The 21,049-nt window shown below is 38.0% G+C and overlaps 2 protein-coding genes across 4 annotated transcripts in view; one reads left to right on the forward strand and one right to left on the reverse strand.

Moving 5' to 3' along the window:
• LOC130231449 (proline-rich protein 5-like) lies at positions 1 to 10,116 on the forward strand. The gene is made up of 9 exons (XM_056460781.1): positions 1 to 13; positions 1,902 to 1,995; positions 2,187 to 2,267; positions 2,351 to 2,399; positions 2,666 to 2,723; positions 2,810 to 2,901; positions 7,466 to 7,606; positions 7,694 to 7,793; positions 9,760 to 10,116. The coding sequence occupies exons 1-9, from the start codon at positions 1 to 3 to the stop codon at positions 10,011 to 10,013; spliced, it is 882 nt and encodes a 293-aa protein (XP_056316756.1). The 3' UTR covers positions 10,014 to 10,116.
• The window catches only part of traf6 (TNF receptor-associated factor 6), a 21,284-nt gene continuing 10,279 nt past the window's right edge, over positions 10,045 to 21,049 (reverse strand). For all 3 annotated transcript variants that reach the window (XM_056462022.1, XM_056462024.1, XM_056462021.1), the window contains 4 exons: positions 20,696 to 20,854; positions 20,475 to 20,546; positions 20,288 to 20,365; positions 10,045 to 17,287 (listed from right to left, as the gene is read on the reverse strand). In XM_056462022.1, the coding sequence (XP_056317997.1) occupies positions 16,418 to 17,287; positions 20,288 to 20,365; positions 20,475 to 20,546; positions 20,696 to 20,854 (1,179 nt within the window). In that variant the 3' untranslated portion in view covers positions 10,045 to 16,417. The remainder of the gene's footprint in view (positions 17,288 to 20,287; positions 20,366 to 20,474; positions 20,547 to 20,695; positions 20,855 to 21,049) is intronic.

Here is a 21,049-nt window from a genome sequence, read left to right on the forward strand (position 1 = left end):
ATGGACAGACTCGGTATGTATTAGAATTCATTTAAAACCACTTTGTGCTTCCAGGCTTGTGTTTATTTATCTGTGCTGCAATTTCGGAATACTATAAGTGATTGCTTACTCATTTTTGTAACACCTTATTGAGTCTGAGGCATCAGATTGAATGTAGAGAATAAAAACTTCTCAAGAGATTGCCAAACTGCTTAAATTTACTGTAACTTTTCAATGTGTATTTGATTGAGTGTGAAGAATTGTACACTGATTCATTGGATTTACTACATTCCTTTAAGTGTTTGCAAACTATTAGTATGGGGTGAATTTAAACAAACTAATTAAGTTGAACATCACACAATTCATTCATTCATTCATTTTCCTTTGGCTTAGTCCTCTCCAGCATATGCTTTTACAAAGTGGATGCCCTTCCAGCTGCAACCCAGTACTGGAAAACACCCATAGACTCTCAGATGCGCACAAATACACTATGGCCAATTTAGTTTATTCAGTTCACCTATAGCGCATGTTTTTGGACTGTGCACCCAGAGGAAACCCACACCAACACGGGGAGAACATGCAAACTCTACAGAGAAACACCAACTGGCCCAGCCGGGACTCAAACCAATGATCTTGCTGTGAGCTATTGCTGCCACTGTTTCGCCCTTTACTCAGTTAAACTTGTTTAAATTCAACCCATATAAACTGTTTGCAACCACTTAACTTGTAGTAGTGGTGTAGTAGTAAATCGTAGTAAAAAAATCCAATGAATCTTTTTTCCAGTGTACTGTTTTGCTATTTCTCTCTCTAAATATAGCCTATACAGGTTGTAGATATGCCAGTGTTTATGTTGAGATGTTGTCAGAATGGCAGATCCTCAGTTGAACTCAAATTGGTGAAGTTGATTTGAGGTTAATCAGTGAACAGATGCAAACAGAACAGGACAGCGAATATAACAGGAAGTCGGTGCACCACAGAAAGTTGATTCTCGAATGGTAACGTGTCAGATCCACCTGTGTACTTTCACACGGCTCTGAAAACCTGGAAATGGCCTTGTTCCTGTGAACTGACACAGTTGCAGTAGCTGTTTCATTAAAAAGAAAGCTCTGTGTTCCTTCATTTCAGAAGCTATAGAGTTTTACAGGCTCACTTATTAAACCCAAACAGACCTCCATTCAGCTCCATCCACCGCAGAATCCATCCCGAAGGATCCCGGCACTGCACTTACAAATAAGTATAATATCATTTTAGATATATTTATTTTTCTTATTTTTGTTTTTATTTTTGTTGGGCCTGGAACAATTTGCCACATTTGCTAATGGCTAGTGACTTGAGAACACTTTACTGGCCATAAATATATATTTACTGCCAATGAAACTGTAATGCCTTTGTATAGGTATTTTTTATATGAATATATATTTATATATTAAATGTACTTTATTAGGTACACCTGTCCAATGTCTTGTTGATGCCAGAGGTCAGAGGAGAATGGCCAGACTGGTTCCAGCTGATAGAAAGGCAACAGTAACTCAAATAACCACTCGTTACAACCGAGGTCTGCAGAAGAGCATCTCTGAACACACAACACGTCCAACCTTGAGGCAGATGGGCTACAGCAGCAAAAAAACTAACCGGGTGCCACTCCTGTCAGCTAAGTAAAGGAAACTGAGGCTACAATTCACACAGGCTCACCAAAATTGGACAATAGAAGAATTGGACAAATGATGAGTCTTGATTTCTGCCTGGACATTCAGATGGTAGGGTCAGAATTAGAGATCATCACCATGAAAGTATGAATCCATCCTGCCTTGTATTAAGTATAAAAGTATGAATCCATCCTGCCTTGCATTATGGATGTGCAGCCGACAAATCTGCAGCAACTGCGTGATGCTATCGTGTCAATATGGACCAAAATCTCTGAGGAATATTTTCAGTACCTTGTCGAATCTATGCCATAAAAGATTATGGATATGGCAGTTCTGAAGGCAAACGGAGGTCCAACCCGGTACTAGTAAGGTGTGCCTAATAAAGTGGCCAGTGACTATATTATATATTTACGGCCAGCAGCTGAGTCACACAGTATTTATAACACACTGGCCAGTAACTGTTTACTTGCATTTTGTTTTTAATGTTAAATTTAGGTTCTGTCTTGAATATTATTTTATTTTTCAAATATTGAACAACACTGTTTCTTTTTTTATCTTTAGTATCTGTGCTGCTGTAATTAAAGTGTTCAAAGGAGAAGAACTACAGCTGAACGAGCTTTATTCTTTAAATGAAAATACCAGGTATATGATAAACTAGCTGTAAAATCACTTTTGAAACTGTGTAATACCTATCATTGACTAGTTCTTTGTCTTCGTATGTGCAGGTGGCTATTAAGATCAGATATGGGCTACTTCATCAAGGATTATTTCCAGGTGTTTTTTGCATGTTAGTTCTTAGAGCTGTGGTATTATTTTTCTGCAAATAAATAAACAAATAAACAAATGTGTATGTGTGTGTGTGTAAAAAGTAATACATTACAATTTTAAGTAATACATAACAATCTTGCTCTTAATATGAAAATAAGAACACAAAAATATCATAATTTCACATTCTTTTCCTTACAAAGTAACTAATTAAGCAACTATAATAATAATATATGTAATATATATTTCTCTCTCTCTCTCTTGATTGTTTGCAGAATCAAATTTTGACCAAAAGTTTGATGATGATTTTGGATGAGATTCAGAAGCATAAAGGTAAGGTACAAGATTTAATGGATCTGGTTTATGAGTTTTCACTAAAATAAAATAATAAATAAGCATATTAATTTTTTTTTCCTCAGAGGAGAAACGACTCTTTATTTTGGCTGAAATTTGGGAACGATTTTTCACTGAGATTCTACCCACTTTGCAGGCTATTTTATATCCTCTGCAGGTAAATCTGCTTTGTGAATCAGACATTCCTCAGATTTTGCTAGCATAATAGCTAAAAAGTGATGGCTATAAAAAAACATTACAAATAATTATTAATATTGTTATTAAAAATAATAGAACATTTGGTTTCTGTGGTTGCCAGAATAAAACATTTTAAACCAGTAAAACAACCTTATCCCATTACTGCAGTGTGTGAGTGGCTTTAGGTTAAATCATCTGCCAAATGAATTGCAAGAGTTCACACTTAGCTGATGATTGATTATAAAACTTGTTTGGCATGCTGTCACTGGAGAGAGCACTGAGCTCATAAGATCCTTGAGCCCGGGGCTCCCTCCCATTTGCAGGGCAAGAGGAGAGTTTGAGCTCAGGTAGGTCTTGAGAACCCCTCCCACCCCCCGTCTCTTTTGTTTAGAGCTGATGACTGTTTGCTAGTAATAATGCTAATTTAGATTGGTTGATTCACTTATGATGCATGTTTTTAGACTGTGGGAGGAAACCGGAGAACCCGGGGGAAACCCATGTGAACACGGGAAGTACATGTGGACTCTGCACAGAAACAACAGCTGGCCTGTTAAGGATTTGTACTAGTGACATTCTTGCTGTGAAGCAACAGTGCTAACCACTGTTGAGGAGTAGGTGTGGAAGGGGGGATTCTTCAAGACGAAGATAACTGGAGTAAGAATCTCTGATTATTTATTGTGAGTTAGGGATCATCTGATGAACATGAGTTAGCTAATGCGGGACCAGCCATGTTCAATCATCTTGAAATTAATTTATGAATAAACTTCACCAACAGAAATATATAGCAGCCTAGCTATTTCGGCTAAACTAGCATTACCGCACTTCTAATAATTCTGTATTTTTACCATATACTGTCAAACCAAATAAAAAAAAAAAATACACATAATAATGGTAACAACAAATCTTAAAACAATGCAATAAACATTATTCAAACAATATAAGATGTAGCACGAGACCCTAATATACGTATACTAAAGAAAAAAATGCCTGTGAGGCTCATTGTAAATGATAAGATGCTCTTTCACTTTATATGCAAAAACTATATCCTATGGTATTTTACTGTAAATTCAACAAATGTCATGCTTTTGCTGCTTTCGTTTGGCTTAGTCCTCTCCAGCGTATGTTTTTACAAAGTGGATGCCCAATGCTTACGTTTTGGTTTTATTGCATTGTTGTGCTCAGAGAGTGTAAAGAATCTCTATATTTGTTATTATTAGCTTGTTATTTATTAATAATGTCAATATTTCAGTTTTCACGGACAGAAATGCTTCTAAAGGGGGTCGCACACCAGATGCGCCGCTAGGCGACCAAAACTCCATGCATTTTAGAATTTTAAACAGATTTCCATGAGGGTATGCACACCGACGCCGCAAGTCGCCGGCTGTCCGCAGCACCCAGCTATGACTCGGGACACTGTTTATATTTCTGCCGTGCCACAAAGTGCCATCTGAATACTTTTATATTAAATAACATTCAAATATGCGTGTCTGGTGTGCGATACTTTCAACTGTCATGCGTGCGCCTTGTTGCAGCACTGAGCAGCACATCCAGTGTGCGACCTGCTTAATGATTTACTTAGTTGATCTTTAGCCGCACCACATTGGTGTTTCATAACATCTAATTTTTATGAGGTGGGTCTTTAGCCCAACGCCCAACCCCCAACCTGGAGGACCAGGACATACACACATACACTACAGACAATTTAATTTACCCAATTCACCGCATGTCTTTGGACTTGTGAGGGAAACCGGAGCACTTGGTGGAAACCCACGTGAACACAAGGAGAACATGACAACTCCACACAGAAATGCCAACTGATCCAGCCGGGGCTCGAACCAGCGACTTTCTTGCTGTGAGACGACAGCACTACTCTCTGTGCCACCATGTCCCCATTGTAATGATTTAGATTAAAAAAAACTTCTAAATGTTTTAAAATAAACTTCTAAATGTGCTCTTCTCTAGACTCCTTTATGAACAGAAATTCATAAGAACAGCATTTATTTGAATCTAAATGTGGCCCAAAGCTGATTACAAAAAAACTCCAAACATTTATGGTAAAAATTGTATTTTACAGTAAAACTATGAAACCGTAAAAGGAAATTTCTAAATTTTTACAGTAAATATATAGAAAGTGATCAATGTCGTGCACACCATCATGGTAACACACGCTGCTAATGCAATAAACATTATTTATCAGCAGTAGACGTTTAGGTTTTAAAGGTGCTGTATGTTAGTTTTAAGACTCTTCTAAAGCATAAAAATAGCATAATATGTTCGCAAATAATTAAGAAACATGCTGTGAACATTCTTGTTCATCTGAAAAACAATGCTGAAGTCAGATATTCTGCTTTGAAAATGTGCGTTACGTGCAGCAACGGCTGTCTTTGTTTTGGTCTTTTAACCCGCTCAATGTCTTACATTATGGTTTTTGGTTCCAGACGAAAACTTGAATCAAAAAGTTACTCATTTTATATTATGTAATTAATAAATGTAATTATGTACTTCTTTGGATGAAGTTGATATGATTAAATACCTTGGAGCGTATTATTCACATATTAATCGTATTCAACTTTGGAATTAGTACCTTATATCAGTCTAGGCATTGTTTTTCAACTAGTGTTCGCAAGAAACTTGCTCTTCAACTTATTTTGCTAATTTTTGATTATTGTGATATTGTTTATCAGAGTGCGTCGAACTTAGATCTTGCTCCGCTTAATATGGCATATAATAGACTTTGCAGATTTGTTTTTGGTTGTTCTTTTTACACACATCATTGTTTAATGTATGTTGCAGTGGCCATCTTTGCACACAAGATGACATATTCACTGGCTTCAATTTAAATGTTTAAATTTAAATGTTTAAATTCAATATTTAAATGTATTCATATTGTGTATCCTTATTATTAACAACAAAATTTTGTATTTTTTCCTTAAATTATTAAGTCATTTTGTTCAGACTTATTTTTTGTCCCTCATTGTAAAAATCTATGAGTAAAAGAGCTTTTATGCTTAAGGGTCCAACAGATTGGAATAATTTACCTGCTAACATTTAATCCATTACATCATTTAAGGTCTTTAAGCAAACTTTGTTATCATATTTAACTTTGAATTGTACTTGTTTTTCCTGAGGATGTTATTATTTATTTGGTTATTGGATTCACTGATCTGTATATGGTTTTTGTACTACGTGTATATATATATATATACGTATGTGTGTATGCTACTCTTCAGAGTTCCACATGAGGTTATTAATTAGCAAATAATAGAAATATTACAAGCATAAACATAAGGTAAGCAGATTACATTGTAACCCGTGTCCTAACAATATGCTACATGATGAGATTTGCAGTGATGAGCAATTTGGCTGTTTGCACCAGATGAAACACGACAGAAATTTAAATACAGTCATTCAGAAGCACAGAATAGTGCACTCACTGCACTCAAGCGAAATGCTAAGGTTTATAATCTAATTTATACATATTAAACCTCTTTAACATTATTGAATGTAGATGCTGAATCACTGATATGTGTTGGTTTTGAGTCACAGTTCTGAAGTTCAATTTTAAACTGTTTATTTTTTGTTCAAGATCTGAGGTGAACTTTCTGCTGCTGCTTTCGGTAGTATGGCAATAAATGTCATGTAGAATGACATTCAAACTCACATCATAAGCATTTAACACTGACTAAAGCACATGAGGTGTACCTGAGGTGATCAGCTGTATCTGTTGTTCAGCTACAAGAAATAGCAATTTCTAAAATATCAATTTCAGGTGTTTGTTAGGATAAAAAAAGCTTTTAATATGGAAATATTCCTTCTATCGCATGCATTTGCTTTTATATTGAACACGATTCAAATCAGCCTTTAGGCTCATTAGTCAGACTCACTCCTGTTGGTCGTCAATCTGGCAACCTGCAATTGCATTTGTTTTGATACAGGAATGCAATACCTAGTTCAACCACTGGGTGTCAAACTTTCGTACTGGTCTTTTAAGTTTAACATAAAACTACATCGCTGCTAAAAAAACTAAAACAAACCATAGTAATGTCAACAACACAAAAACAGCAACAAAAAAAACATGAAAAGTGATGTGTCATGCTCTCCAAAAAATGTTTTCGCCGCTTATTCAAACTACTTATTTATAACGAGCTGAATTAACACAATTTTCCATTTTTGGGGGTATAACTTAATTGTTTTATATTCAGTCAACTTAAATTTGTAAAAACAATGAGGTTAACTTAATGTGTGATAACAACTTAATTTGTGCTGGGAATTCTGGAAGAGTCAATATATGGTTTTTCACAATATATTTTAAGGAAACTTGCTGTTAACCAGGTTGTAGATTTTTACAGATTTCACCTTAAAGATATGACAATTTTACAGTGGACAAAAGAGAGGTTGAAGATCTGCCATGAGAATCAATATAAATATATAGTGTTCAAATATTATAGATGTGTTTTTTTGAACATCTCTTTAAAGATTTGATGGAATTGAGCTGTATTTTGGTCCTGCATGAAGATGTCTTCTGTTCTGTATGCTGCGCGCAGGGGCAGGAGCTGACAGTCAGACAGATGGCTCTTCTGGGCTTCAGGGATCTGGTCATAATGAAGCTCTCTCTGGCTGACCTGCTGAGCAACAATCTGTCTCTCATCCCAGCGTCCATCACACAGATGCTTCTCGTGCTACAGGTAAATGTTAACCGCAAACCCGTGGTGAATGACCATCTGTAGGACCATGCTATTCATGTCAGTTGTGTATGTACTGTATGTGTATAGGGAATTCAGGAATCCAGAGGTCCCTCAAAGGAATCCTGTCAGCTCGAGAGTCTGGTAGAGCTTGTGGTCTCACCTTATCTATGGAACTGCAGGCACACAAGTAAGAAAAACGGAATTTCATTTAACCTTCGAGTAACATAACATGTACTCAAAACATTTCTTTTGCTGCTTTTTCAACCTACTTATTTAAATGAGTTGAAACAACACATTTATTAGGCTTTTGGGCTGGACAACTTTTTTGTTTTTAATTGTTTTTTTTTTTGTTCAATCCACTTAATTAAAAAAAAAGTTAACTTAATCGATTTGTGTTGGGACAACATAAAGAAATTGTGTGGAACCCTGCATTTTTTACAGTGTAACATAACATACACTTACTTGTCACTTTATTAGGTACACCTGTCAGACTACTCGTTAACGCAATTTTCTAATCAGCCAATCACATGGCAGCAACTTAGGTATGCAGAAGAGCATCTCTGAACACACAATACATCCAACCTACAGCATCCGAAGACCACACCGGGTGCCACTCCTGTCAGCTAAAAACAGGAACCCGAGGCTACAATTCACACAGGCTCACCAAAATTGAACAAGAAGATTGGAGAAACGTTGCCTGGTCTGATGAGTCTCAATTTCTGCTGCAACATTCAGAAGGTAGGGTCACAATTTGGCGTCAACAAAATAAAAGCATGGATCCATCCTCCCTTGTATCAACGATTCAGGCTGCTGGTGGTGGTGTAATGGTGTGGGGGAATGTTTCCAGTACCTTGTTGAATCTATGCCACGAAGGATTAAAGCAGTTCTGAAGGCAAAAGGGGGCCCAACCCGGTACTAGTAAGGTGTACCTAATAAAGTGGCCAGTGAGTTTAAAGTTTATTAAAAAATGTCCCATATGGTTCAAACAACTTTCACTTAAAAAAATTTTTATTTTTATTTTTTTTATGGCTGTTGTTATGGTTAGTCTATTTTTCAGCTGTATTTTATTCCTTTCATGTTCATCAACTGGCAATCAGTTACGTCAAATTACTGTACCTGGTAGTTAAGGCTAACATGCCAGCATAATATATACATTTTAGGACCTTTTGGCTTAAAAAGTCAAAGATTATTTTCAGGTGTTTTCTGAATGTTAGTTCTCAGAGCTGTTGTATTATTTTTCTGTTAATAAATAAACAAATAAGAGAGAGTGTGTGTGTGTGTGCGTGCGTGCGTGTGTGGTGTGTGTGTGTCTTTTTTTTTTTTTTTTTTGAATGTATGGAAGTCAATAATTTCTTTTTCCTAACATTCCAACTGAAAAACTTTTTAAAAAGTTGTTTGGTGAACTATCCCTTTACAGCTTTCACATGAGTTAAGCTCAAGTTAATGTACTATTTCTGTCATTTTGTTTTTTGAAAGCCCCACTTCTCTTTCGCTTTCATATTGCGAAAAAAGTCTCCCATGTGATTCTTCAAAAAACCACCCTTTTCCATGCAAGCAAGATTTACAAGATGACAAAGCCAGTAAATAATGCTATTTTTATCATTTGTGGGTGAACTACAATTCTAAAGCCTTTCCCTTGTGTGTGAATCGATGACTTCCTCAAATTCCCCTATAGCAGGGGTAGGGAACCTATGGCTCGGGAGCCACATGTGGCTCTATGACCAAAAACATGTGGCTCTCCAGCGGTCTCCCTTCAGTAAAAAATTTAAAATGTCACTAAAATCAGTTTCCTATTGAAAATACAATTAAAAATGACCTTTTATTATATATATTTTACAGCAAAATGAATAAGAATAAAAGGACGTTTCAACCAATGCGCGTGTTCGGCGCTGTGGATTTAACTTGAATCGCGACACCAATAAAGGGCATGCCACTTACATTTCTATGGTAACGTTGCGCCATAAATTTCCAACAATGTTCATGAGTGGTGAAAAGAAAGAAATTCTATAAATTATTCTTTATTAATACATGGACTTGCTCAACATCTGATGCTTCATATATATATCCCTAATGACTCTTTAAAAGAATGCATTTGCCAATAAAATTCGAAATGGTTCTTTTCTGAAAAAAGGTTCATGACCTCTGCCCTGTAGGCTGCAGAGACCGAAGTGGCAGCAGAGCACAGCTGAGTCACCCTGAGATAAAGATTACTCACTACATCTCTGAAAGCTCTCTGCTGTCGCCTGTAGAGGAGCAGGAAGGAGAGGTTCACCTCGAGCGACGTCACAGTGTCACAAACGCTCACTCTGACATCCAGCTGCTCACGGTCAGCGGCAGAGCGTTTTCTGGGAAGGACAACAGCTGTGTTGAGGCCATAGATGTGAGTAGGACACACCTGAGAAAGTGACTTGAGGTGCGCAGGAAAAGACAGAAGAGACTTCACATTCAACAATAGTTTATAAAGACATATATAAACTGTATAATGTGGTGGAAATAAAAACAAATCAACACAAAAAGGATGTCTTCCAGTGTCAATACACTTATCAGTTTAACTTGTAAAACATTTTTCCATTTGTCACCACTAGCTTGCTTGGTTTGGGACCTGTGGAGCTGTGCATCGATAGATTTGCTCTTCAGTGTTTGGACTTTCAGCAGTGAAAATTAAACCACACTGAACTGAACTAAACTGAACTTCAACTCTGAAAACTGGACTGACACAGTTAAAATTTTCTAGAACTTCTATATTAAGCTGGTTTAACACAATCTACGTTGTAAAAGCCAGGGCTTCATTTGTGCCGGAACACGCCGGATCCAGAACCTCTGAATTCTGATCTGGCACCTCATTTTACCAATCCCCCTTCTTAACCGCCCTCTTCCCCCGTCCACTGTTCACTTTCACTTTCTTCCGCGACTCCCCAACCTTTTTAACGTTCGTCCGCGACACCCACGCTCCGCTCACTTTCGTGCGCGACGCCTCTCCATCCTCGAGTAACATTCCGCATTACCCCGATGTGTGTTTTACACACAATTACCCCGATCTGTTCCGGGACCTGCAATTCTCAAATTAAGCACTGGAAAAAGCGCAATTAAAACTAGAAAAGTAAAGATCATTGACAAACTTTATGGTGGCTAGAGAAAGCCTAGCCTGAAAGTTTGAAGTAGTTTAAATGTTTAAATAACTGAAGTAGTTTCAAAGAAGATTGAAACAGTCTGTATAGATAGGGAAGTACATACCTATTAGCATGTTTCTTGTATGAATTGGCAGGTTTTTTGCTAGGTGGTTGCTAGGGTGTTCTAGGTGGTTGCTAAGGTGTTCTGATTGTTTGCTAGGGTGTTTTAGGTGGTCGCTAAGGCGTTGCTAGGCAGTTGCTAAGGCATTGCTAGGTGGTTGCTAAGGTGTTGCTAGGTTGTTGCTAAGGTTTTCTAATTGGTTGCTAGGTGGTTGCTAAGGTATTGCAAGGCAGTTGCTAGGGTGTTCTGAGTGGTTGCAAGGCTGTTGCTAAGGTGTTGCTAGGTGGTTGCTAAGGTGTTCTAAATGGTTGCTAAGGTGTTTCTAGGCAGTTGTTATGTTGTTCTGAGTGGTTGCTAAGGTGTTGCTAGACGGTTCCTACGGTGTTGTTAGAGTGTTCTAAGTGGTTGCTAGGCTGTTACTTAAACATTGCTAGGCTGTTACTTAGACATTGCTAGGTGGTAGCTAAGGTGTTGCTAGGTTGTTGCTAAGGCATTGCTAGGTGGTTGCTAAAGTGTAACTAGGTGGTTGCTAGATGGTAGCTAAGGCGGCTGATAAGGACTTGCTAGGTGGTTGCTAATGTGTTGCTAGGTGGTTGTTAAGGCGTTTCTAGGAAGTTGCTAAGGTGTTGCTAGGTGGTTGCTAAGGTGTTGCTAGATGGGAGCTAAGGCGGCTGATAAGGTGCTGCTAGGTGGTTGTTAAGGTGTTGCTAGGTGGTTGCTAATGTGTTGCTAGGTGGTTGCTAAGGCGTTGCTAGGCAGTTGCTAAGGTGTTGCTAAGGCGTTGCTAGGCAGTTGCTAAGGTGTTGCTAAGTGGTTGCTAGGGTATTCTGAGTGGTTGCTTAGGTGTTGCTAGAGTGTTCTGAGTGGCCGCAAGGCGGTTGCTAAGGCGTTGATAGGTGGTTGCTAAGGTATTGCTAGGTGCTTTCTAAGGTGTTCTGGGTGATTGCTAGGCAGTTGCTAACATAAATTTGTATGGTTTTAGTATGAATTAGCATGTTGCTAGCATGTTTCTAGCATAAATTAACATGTTAGCATGAATTTAGTATGAAATAGCATGTTGCTAGTATGTTTACAGTATAAATTAGCATATTGCAGGTAGATTTCAGCGGTGGCGGGTAAGACAGACACTTCCACTAGCCACTTTGGCTGGTTGAAAATAATTTTCCCAGATAATAATTCTTAAAAGCAGGGTTCGACATTAAGGATGGTCCGATATGCATGCAAAGGCGATCTTAGAATTGAGAAGCAACACGACTGACAAAAATTATTGTGTTCGCGCAAGCAAAAGAAAGCAGGTAAATACCGAATGAGAGGATAATCACTCGTGCTAACAGCTGAGGCGATGCGCGCGACTGTTTAAAACACGTGCACTCCCGTTTCCTTGCATGAAGCAACTGTGTCTAGAAACACAGCTGATGTGATTAGTTCTCTTTCAAATAGATATGACAAAAAGTGATGAACATGCACCCACAGTCCTGCTTTCCAGAGTTCCAGATTTGTCTTTTTGTAAGCAGCACCGGTTGCTTTTGCTTTAACCATTCTTTGAACAGATTATTTATGGGTCCAATGTGTGCTCTGAAATTATGTAAATTAAAAACTAATTGTAATACTATGATACATGACCCATTTGCTCACGATTATTGAGCAAGCTCATGCACGACACACAAAAAGTGAAATGAATGAGGAGGCATGTGGAGATAACGCGAAATCTAAATCAAAGAATTTTAGCATGTCAAAGTCATATTTATATGGATAAAATATATTTTCCCAACAATAAAATTGTGGCTAGTGAAAATGGCGAGTGGCTAGTAATGTTGGAAAACTACTAGCCACAGTAGCTGGTGATCAAAAAAGTTAATGTCAAGCCCTGGTCGTTGGCATGACTTGGTATATTGTTAGTATGTCCAATGTAAAGTCAATGGCAGTTTTTTTTACAATAGAAGTCTATAGGACAGTCGCTAGAGTGTGGCTAGTAAGTTGAAAAGTCATCAGTGATTGGCAGATTGGTAGTCTGAGTTAAATGAGCCCAAACTTAAGTCTGTATGACAGTCTGGCAGAAAGTAATGAGGTCATAAATTTTGGTCCAATGTTAAGTCAAAGGGACTTTTCCAAATTTTCCGGCTCAGTTTTCAGAAAACCAAAAGTCAGATCAGTTGGAAAAGATGGAGCACTTTAATTCAGTATAGTTTGGAGGTTTGGAGTTAGTTTGGTCATTTGGTCGAGATGCGTTCTTAAAATAGTCAAAGAAGAAGAAGAGGTTTGTGTAGTATAACAGTGTGTTGTCTTTCTCAAGCCACCATAATAAACATGATTTGAATTGATTAAATAAAAAAGTGAAGCACGTAGAACACTACAACAATGGAAATGATCAGGCAGTATCAGGCACAAATAAGTGAAGTGACCAGATGAAAAAAGTTACATTAAAACATCATCATTTATAGGACATGATTAGTACAGTCCAGTCACTACAATATGTCCCGACTGGGAATTTCATGTGAGGCTGAGAGATTTCCCCAGGCTGATATCAAAATGACTTCAAATGTGCAGCATTAGACGACAGAAAGCTGCTGGGACAATAGATGAAATAGATAAAAAAAATTATTTTTAGTGAAATGTTGCTTAAATGATCACACCTTAAAGAGGTTAAATGGAATCTTTAAGTAAGTACTAAATGCATTTACTGCCATTATGTAAAAACCTTATAAAAATATAAAAACATTCTCCAACTTTGGAGGTTGTCCTTTGATATTAAAGTAAACAAGGCTTTGTTAGCTTAACTTTCATGTCTCATATCAATATTACCTCATCTGTCGACAAGATGCTGGTGAATTAATAAAATTTCAACTAATTGACACTGCTATGGTCAGATGCTTTCTTCACTGCAGTTTTCTCACTGTGGTAAATTTTGCTGTGTTTGTTTTGTTGAGAAGAACGTACACACTCACAGCATCACGGATGACGTTGATGGTCATTATCAGTATATATTGGTTTGAAGCATCCGCTGTCGCCTCTAGCTTGCATGGTTCGGGATCAGTAGAGCTGCGCATCGTTGGATTTGCTCTTCAGTGTTTGGACTCTCAGTAGTGATTATTAAACCACACTGAACTGAGCTAAACTGAACTACACTGCTTTGACACAATCTACATTGTAAAAGCGCTATATAAATAAAGGTGAATTGAATAGACTGTATGAAGACATTTTCAACTTCAAACCACAAAGATAATTCTGAATTCTCCATATAACCCCTTTAAATCTATAAACATTTTAAAGCTGTTAATGACCTTGACACATAGGTCTCCAACTCAATTCCTGTAGGGCCGCAGCTCGGCACAGTTTTGCTCCAAGGCTATTCAAACACACCTGATCCAACTAATCAAGGGCTGTTTCTCAGTATGTGTTCTTCGGCGATCTTGCATCCTCGAGTAACGTCATCATCAGCTGCCAAAGCTCAGCTCCAAAACTCAAGACTGCAAGAAAGGAGGACGCGTGAAACTTCCTGCATGTGTTCTTAATATTGAGGACACATTGAAGCAGACTTGAGCGCAAAACTCGCTCGAGAAGTCCCAGAAGTCATTGCGGTTGAATAAAGGAGGTGGGAAGCACAGCATTTTATATATTTATTCTTAAAGTTCAGAGATAAAACTTATTTATCTCAAGAGTTTCCCTTAACAAGACGGTGGAAGTAAACATTACCATGAATATCTTAATGAACACATTAAGGGTGTTTATTTGCTGAAATTCATATTAAAACTAGACAAGTAAAGTTCGTAAACAAACTTCATGGTGTCTTGAGAAAGCCTCGTCTGAAAGGTTGAAGTAGTTTTCAAATTGAAATAACTGAAGTAGATTTTAAGACGTTTGAAACGGTTGGCATAGATTGACAACTACATGTATGTTAGCATGTTTCTGGCTAGGCGGTTGCTGGGATGTTCTGAGTGGTTGGTAAGGTGTTGCAAGGTAGTTGCTAGGGTGTTCTAGGCGGTTGCTAAAGTGTTCTGAGTGATTTCTAGGTATTTGCTGAGGCATTGCTAGACGGTTTCTAGGGTGTCCTAGGTGGTTGCTAGTGTGAATTGAGTAATTGCTAGGCAGTTACTAAGGCATTGCTAGGGTGTTCTGAGTGATTGTGAAGGCTTTGCTAGGTGGTTTCTAGGGCATTTTAGGTGGTAACTAAGGTGTTGCTAAGTGGCTGCTAACATAAATTGGCATGTTGCTAGAATGTTTCTAGTACAAACTAACATGTTTTAGCATGGTTTTAGTATGAATTAGCATGTTGCTAGTATGTTTATAGTATAAATTAGCATGTTGCTAGTATGTTTACAGTATGAATTAGCATGTTGCTAGTATGGTTAGTTTGTTTCTAGTATGGATTGGTATGTTGTAAGTATGTCCAATATAAAGCAAATGGTGTGTTATTTTTACAATGGAAGTCTATGGGACAGTTAGGGTGTGGCTAGTAAGTTGAAAGGTAGTAATTGGCAGATTGGTAGTCTGATTTAAATGGGCCCAAACACAAGTCTGTATGACAGGTCATAAAATTTGGTCCAATGTTAAGTCAATGGGACTTTTCCGAATTTTACGGGTCAGTTTTCAGAAAACCATATGTCGGATCAGTTGGAAAAGATAAAGCAACTTAATTCAGTATAGTTTGGAGGTTTGGAGTTAGTTTGGTTGTTGTAGCTTGAAAGGTTTAGGAGGAGATGCATATAATCTCAAGCCACCATAATGAGTTTTATTTATATTGTGCAACATATATTTGTCAGGTCTTTATGCATGGCATATATTGTGAAAAGGGGAAAAACATTAAATCGTTGTATAAATCCTATAATCTTTAAATAATTTTCCATAAAAAAAACGTTAAAGTCATGTGACCATCAGGAAGAAGCAGTGAAGAACGCAGCATCTCATTTCTGACAGGACTGTTCTCGCGGTCTCCCTTGTATTCTTGTAGTCTCCACAAGAACACAAGTCTGTTCCCTGCATTCTAGGAATTGAGAAAACAGCCAAGGTGTTCAACAGTAGTCTGGACCACCTTGATTAGATGGATCAGGTGTGTTTGATTAGGGTTGGAGCAAAACTGTGCAGAGCTGCGACCTTCCAGGAATCCAGTTTGAAACCTATGACCTTGAGGTTCAAACTTCCCTACGATCACAATAAACAGTGCTGCTCTGTACTCCGTCAGACATCTCTTCATTTAAAAGTATATATTTTACACAAACACTTGTATTTACACTCTTCACTCCACACCGCTTTTAAGGCAGAATGAGCAGTTGAACGTAGTATCGTGAAATAAATTCGTGAAAGCTAACACTTAGCATAAGCAGCACCATTAAAACAACAGTTTTTACACCCTTAGCTTGGTTGACACAATATTTTGTGAGTTTGAGATGTGAATCCTACAGATATTTGACCACTGATTGCACTGCACAAAAATGCATTGGGAAACATTTGTAAATAAAACACACAATAAATTCAACCAACAGAACAAATGGGCATGGGTAAAAAAAACAGGTTTTGCTGTATTTCTGCCATTCAGCAGAGTGTCTATGAGAACTTAAGAAGGCAGGAGTGGCAAAAATGAGCTCAAAGTGAAGGTTCTGGTCCTCGAGGCTGAACACCTTCCCTCCTGAGGCTAGCGTCAAATCGTGGTGTGACTTCACAGCGCACCAACAGCACGTCCTCTTTTACAAAACCACGCTGCCGCAATGCCTGTAGGTGCAGAAACGTTACATAGCCGAAACCTTTGGGGTTGCGCAGCACGGTGGGCCTCTGGAAAGCCTGCAGGTCCGGCTTGGTCTCCATCACTTCAATATGGTGCTGCCCCTCTACCTGGTCCAGCACTGCCAGTCGGATGGTGCCCTGTAGGGGCCAGGAAAGCTGGCTGTCAAACTCACCCTGCATAGTGTGCACGAAAAGTGAGATGAAGTTGGAACAGCGAGGGGCACTGGGGGTTTGCAGGTGCAGTCGCAGGCAGAGTTTGTACCCAGGCCGGCCTGTGTAGAAGGGTGGACTATGGAGGACGATAGGCTGACCGGCTTCCTGGTTGCGCAGGTGATGCGAGAAGTTCTCCACGCGCCACACGTAGACGCCCTGGTACTGTTGCGCCTCCAGCTCTCGGGTGCTCTCCTCTAGTGAGACGAGCTTTCGCCGCAGCTCCATGACCTGGTTTTTTTGCGTGTCGTTGTGGATGCACAGCTCCCGGATCTGTTGATCTTGACGGACTAGCCGACCCTCCAGCTCCAATACCGTCTCTCGCAGGTTCAGGAGCTCCTGTTTGCACTGACAAGAATCTGGCGAACGGACCAAGGCTCCACGTTCATCTGAGGAAGAGTGGGCAGCAGCTGAGGGCATTGTGCAGTTACTGAGAGTCTGACTGCGGAGAAACTCAGCCATGTAACGCATGTGCATCTGTGTAAACTCCTGCATGTGCTGGGCCAGCTCATTTCTTGGCATCTGCGACATTTTGAAAGAAATTGAAAGGTCTTTACATTTCCATGTTATACAGTTTTGCCATTTATTACAGTTATGCAAGCTGCTGGATTTACTACATGTTAATTCATCAAGTCCTCTTGAGTTACATGAAAGTGGCTGTTTAAAAGGGATAAGAATAGAGGAAATGTTCTAGTTACATAAAAAGTGTGTATGCAATGTAAATAAAGCACATCTGTATATACTGTAAAATACTTTGTAAGACGTCTACATGATGACATCATAAAAAATGTGGCCTCTGATTGTTGCTTTCTCAGTTATTTGCCTAGGCTTGTGATCAGAACAGAAAACTGATTAATATTAAAGAAGGTGGTTAATGCTTGGAGTATGGATGGAAATTATGCATCACACAAAGGAAACAGACAAATGGCAGCGGTATATTTGGGAGTAAGTCCACAATCATTGAAAATAGTATACTGCACAATGCTAAGACCAGTAATATTCAACGGCAGTATAGTGTACAATGCATCAGCTTCGTTGCTTAAGAAACTGGATGCAATAAAACATCAGTCCAAAAACAGGAATTTGGAGCCTTCAGCATATAATCATTCTCAGTCTCAGTGCTGCAGGTGGAAATGCAGAGGAACTTTAGAAATATAAAAACACCTAAAGACTGTGTACTGGTGTTCACTAAGGGTGTAAATTGAGACTCTTTCAGTTAAAGAAGAACTGAAAAACACTGGGAGAATAAGTCAACTGGACAAATAATGGTAGTTTTGGATGGATTGCTGATGTAGATGCCAAAAAAATAAGTCAAACAACATTAAAAAAAGTCCTACAGTGGCGATTCCTACAATGCATCATTGGCTGTTTCAAATGCCAGTAGCTAATCTGCAGGTGCACTTGTATAGTTAATGAAGAGAAAAGATGTCTGACTAAAGATTTCAGTTGCACAATACAGTATATGAGACACAAAAAAAATAATTAACAATACTCATCTATACAGAGAGGTCAAAAACTACAGACTCCCGTTACACGGCAGCAGCAAGACGTATATGAAGTTTATTTGCAAAAACTGATAACTCCATTTTTAGAGATATCATGTTTCATGTTTTTCATTGAAGAGTACAAATGCAAAAAAACATGATTTATGGAAATAAATCTGAAGATTTTTGTAGTTTTCGGAAGTCATGTTTTTACAGTAAGTATAGAAGATTTCAATAGCAAAAAAAATAATATAAATGTATCTAAAAAATTTAAGTGGGCAAAAAAAACTTAAATAATTTCTTCATATATCATCCTTTTAAAATATAAGACTGTTCACCAAGTCAGTTTATTGGTGAAGGGACTGATCCAATAGGTCTATTGATGCAAGTCTTGAAAAGAAATGTCACGCTCACTTGTAAAAGGATTTTGTAGTATTTTCAAAATACAAAATACAGTATTTTATTTTGATACTTGTTGTGGCTGCTGTATTTTGTAGTTTATTTTGATACATGTAATATTGGTATTTTATTTTACAATACATTCCCATTCCCATGCCCATCCCTGATTGGAATCTCCATTGACATCAGGGTGTATTTTACAAACCATTAATGTTTTTTTTAAGCACTTAATTAATTATGAGCATTTATATGCCTAAAACCTAAAATAAACAGGTGACACGTGTGTTCAGAGTCATCAGGAAAAGCAGATTTGAAATTAGTAGCTGATCATGTGATGCAGCAGTGCAATATTTAAGTGTCTAAGGGTTAAAACGTTAATTTCTTAATATATATATATATAATCTTATTTTATATATATATATATATATATATATATATATATATATATATATATATATATATATATACATACATACATACATACATACATACATACATACATATATATATATATACACATACATACATACATACATACACATCTATATATATATATATATATATATATATATATATATATATACATATATATATATATATATATATATATATATATATATATATATATATATATATATATATATAAAACAAATATATTTGAACAAATAACTATAATTTGTGAAGTTTTTTTATGAACTAATTTTGAGAGGATCACGTGCTTATGATTGCTTGCGGCTGGTCCCGCATTATTCAATTTATTGGTTACCAATCAGACGATTCCTAAGCCACTATAATACCCTAAGTTCCATATAACAGCCATCTTCGTTTTGAAGAATCCCCCCTTCCACCCCTACTCCTCCTCCTTTCCTAGATGGGTGGCACGGTAGCCCAGTGGTTAGCACTGTCGCCTCACAGCAAGAACGTCACTGGTTCTAGTCCTCACCAAGCCAGTCAACGTTTCTGTATGCAGTTTACACGTTCTCCCTGTGCTCACATGGGTTTCCCCAGGTTCCCCGGTTTCCTCCCACCATCCAAAAACATGCAACTTAAGTTAATTGACTAATAAAAATCAGCACCATAGACATGCTCCTAGTAAGTAGTTATCTCTTAAGAGCAATCAATATCTGTTCATTAGCTACTACAGCAGGGGAGTTCTCGAGATCTACCCGAGCTCAAACTCCTCTCTCGCCTTGCAAACTGGAGGAAGCCACAGGCTCGAGAATTTTATAGGCTCAGGGCTCTCTCCCGGGGCAGCATGACAAACAAGCTTTATAATCAATCATCAGCTAAGTGTGAACTCTTGAAAGTTCTATAATAGCATAGCAGAACTTTCAGCAGCCTTCATTCCAGTTTCACATTTATTCCGAACTGCTTTGAAGCACAATGATACATGATACAGCATTCATTCATTTCTGAATGAATTGTAACTTTTTAGTTTCACTTTTGATCAAGTTGCTGCATCCATGCTGAACAGAAGTAATAATTGCTAGCTTACTTTCTAAAAGCAAGGGTTTTGAATAGTAACTCTCTTTATCAAAAAGACAGATGTATGAACAACCTAAACTGGTACTGAACTTCACCAAATATTGTCTAAAAATTGTCTCATGTCCTGTTTTTGCTATGCAATGATATGGCCCACCTTTTCACGACATCCAAAAGTGCTGAAAGTACAGGCCACAGGAGCTTTCAGACAGTCTGTGTCACAGTGCAGCGCCAACTGAAACCAGCAAGAACAGATTCATTCAGCTTCAGTTTCATAATGTACAAAGTATCAGACAGAATTAATTACTGTTTTGCTTCAGGTAGAAAGCATAACAGTGACACACCTGATCCCGAATGAGCTCCATTTCGCAATATTCACACACTGTATTGGCGAAAGGACAAAACTGTTCGTGAATCTACACAAAAAAAAACATGTTTAAATACAATTTGAAACTACCAAGAAGAGTTTTGCAAAGCATACATTTTTTTGTCATAAAACAATGGTTTTGTAATTAGATCTAAAAGTCTCCAGTATGCAAACAGGAAACCAAAGTTCTCCTTTTACCTGTTTGTCAGCATACACAAAGCTCCCAGCACAGGCAGGGCAGGTCATAATCCGCTGTAAGCAATTCTGGCTCTTGTGTTCATCCAGATGGCTTATGGGAACAGACTCCTGACATTGAGGGCACGGCGCAGTGGCAAACCTGCACTGAGACAAGTGTTTCTGAAAGAGAAAGAGTCAGACAACACATTTAGACAAAACGCCACCACGACAGCTGATATTTAGCAATCCCATTCATGACTGCTCGCTAATGGGTTTTAAATGCCACTGATAAAAGGTCCCTGTCTGAAAGGAGTTTATGCATAGCATGATTTATAAAACCAGAAGTATTTTTCAAATCCTGTAAATCTGGGATCT

Source organism: Danio aesculapii, chromosome 7 (genome assembly GCF_903798145.1).
Source record: "Danio aesculapii chromosome 7, fDanAes4.1, whole genome shotgun sequence".
Lineage (NCBI taxonomy): Eukaryota > Metazoa > Chordata > Actinopteri > Cypriniformes > Danionidae > Danio > Danio aesculapii.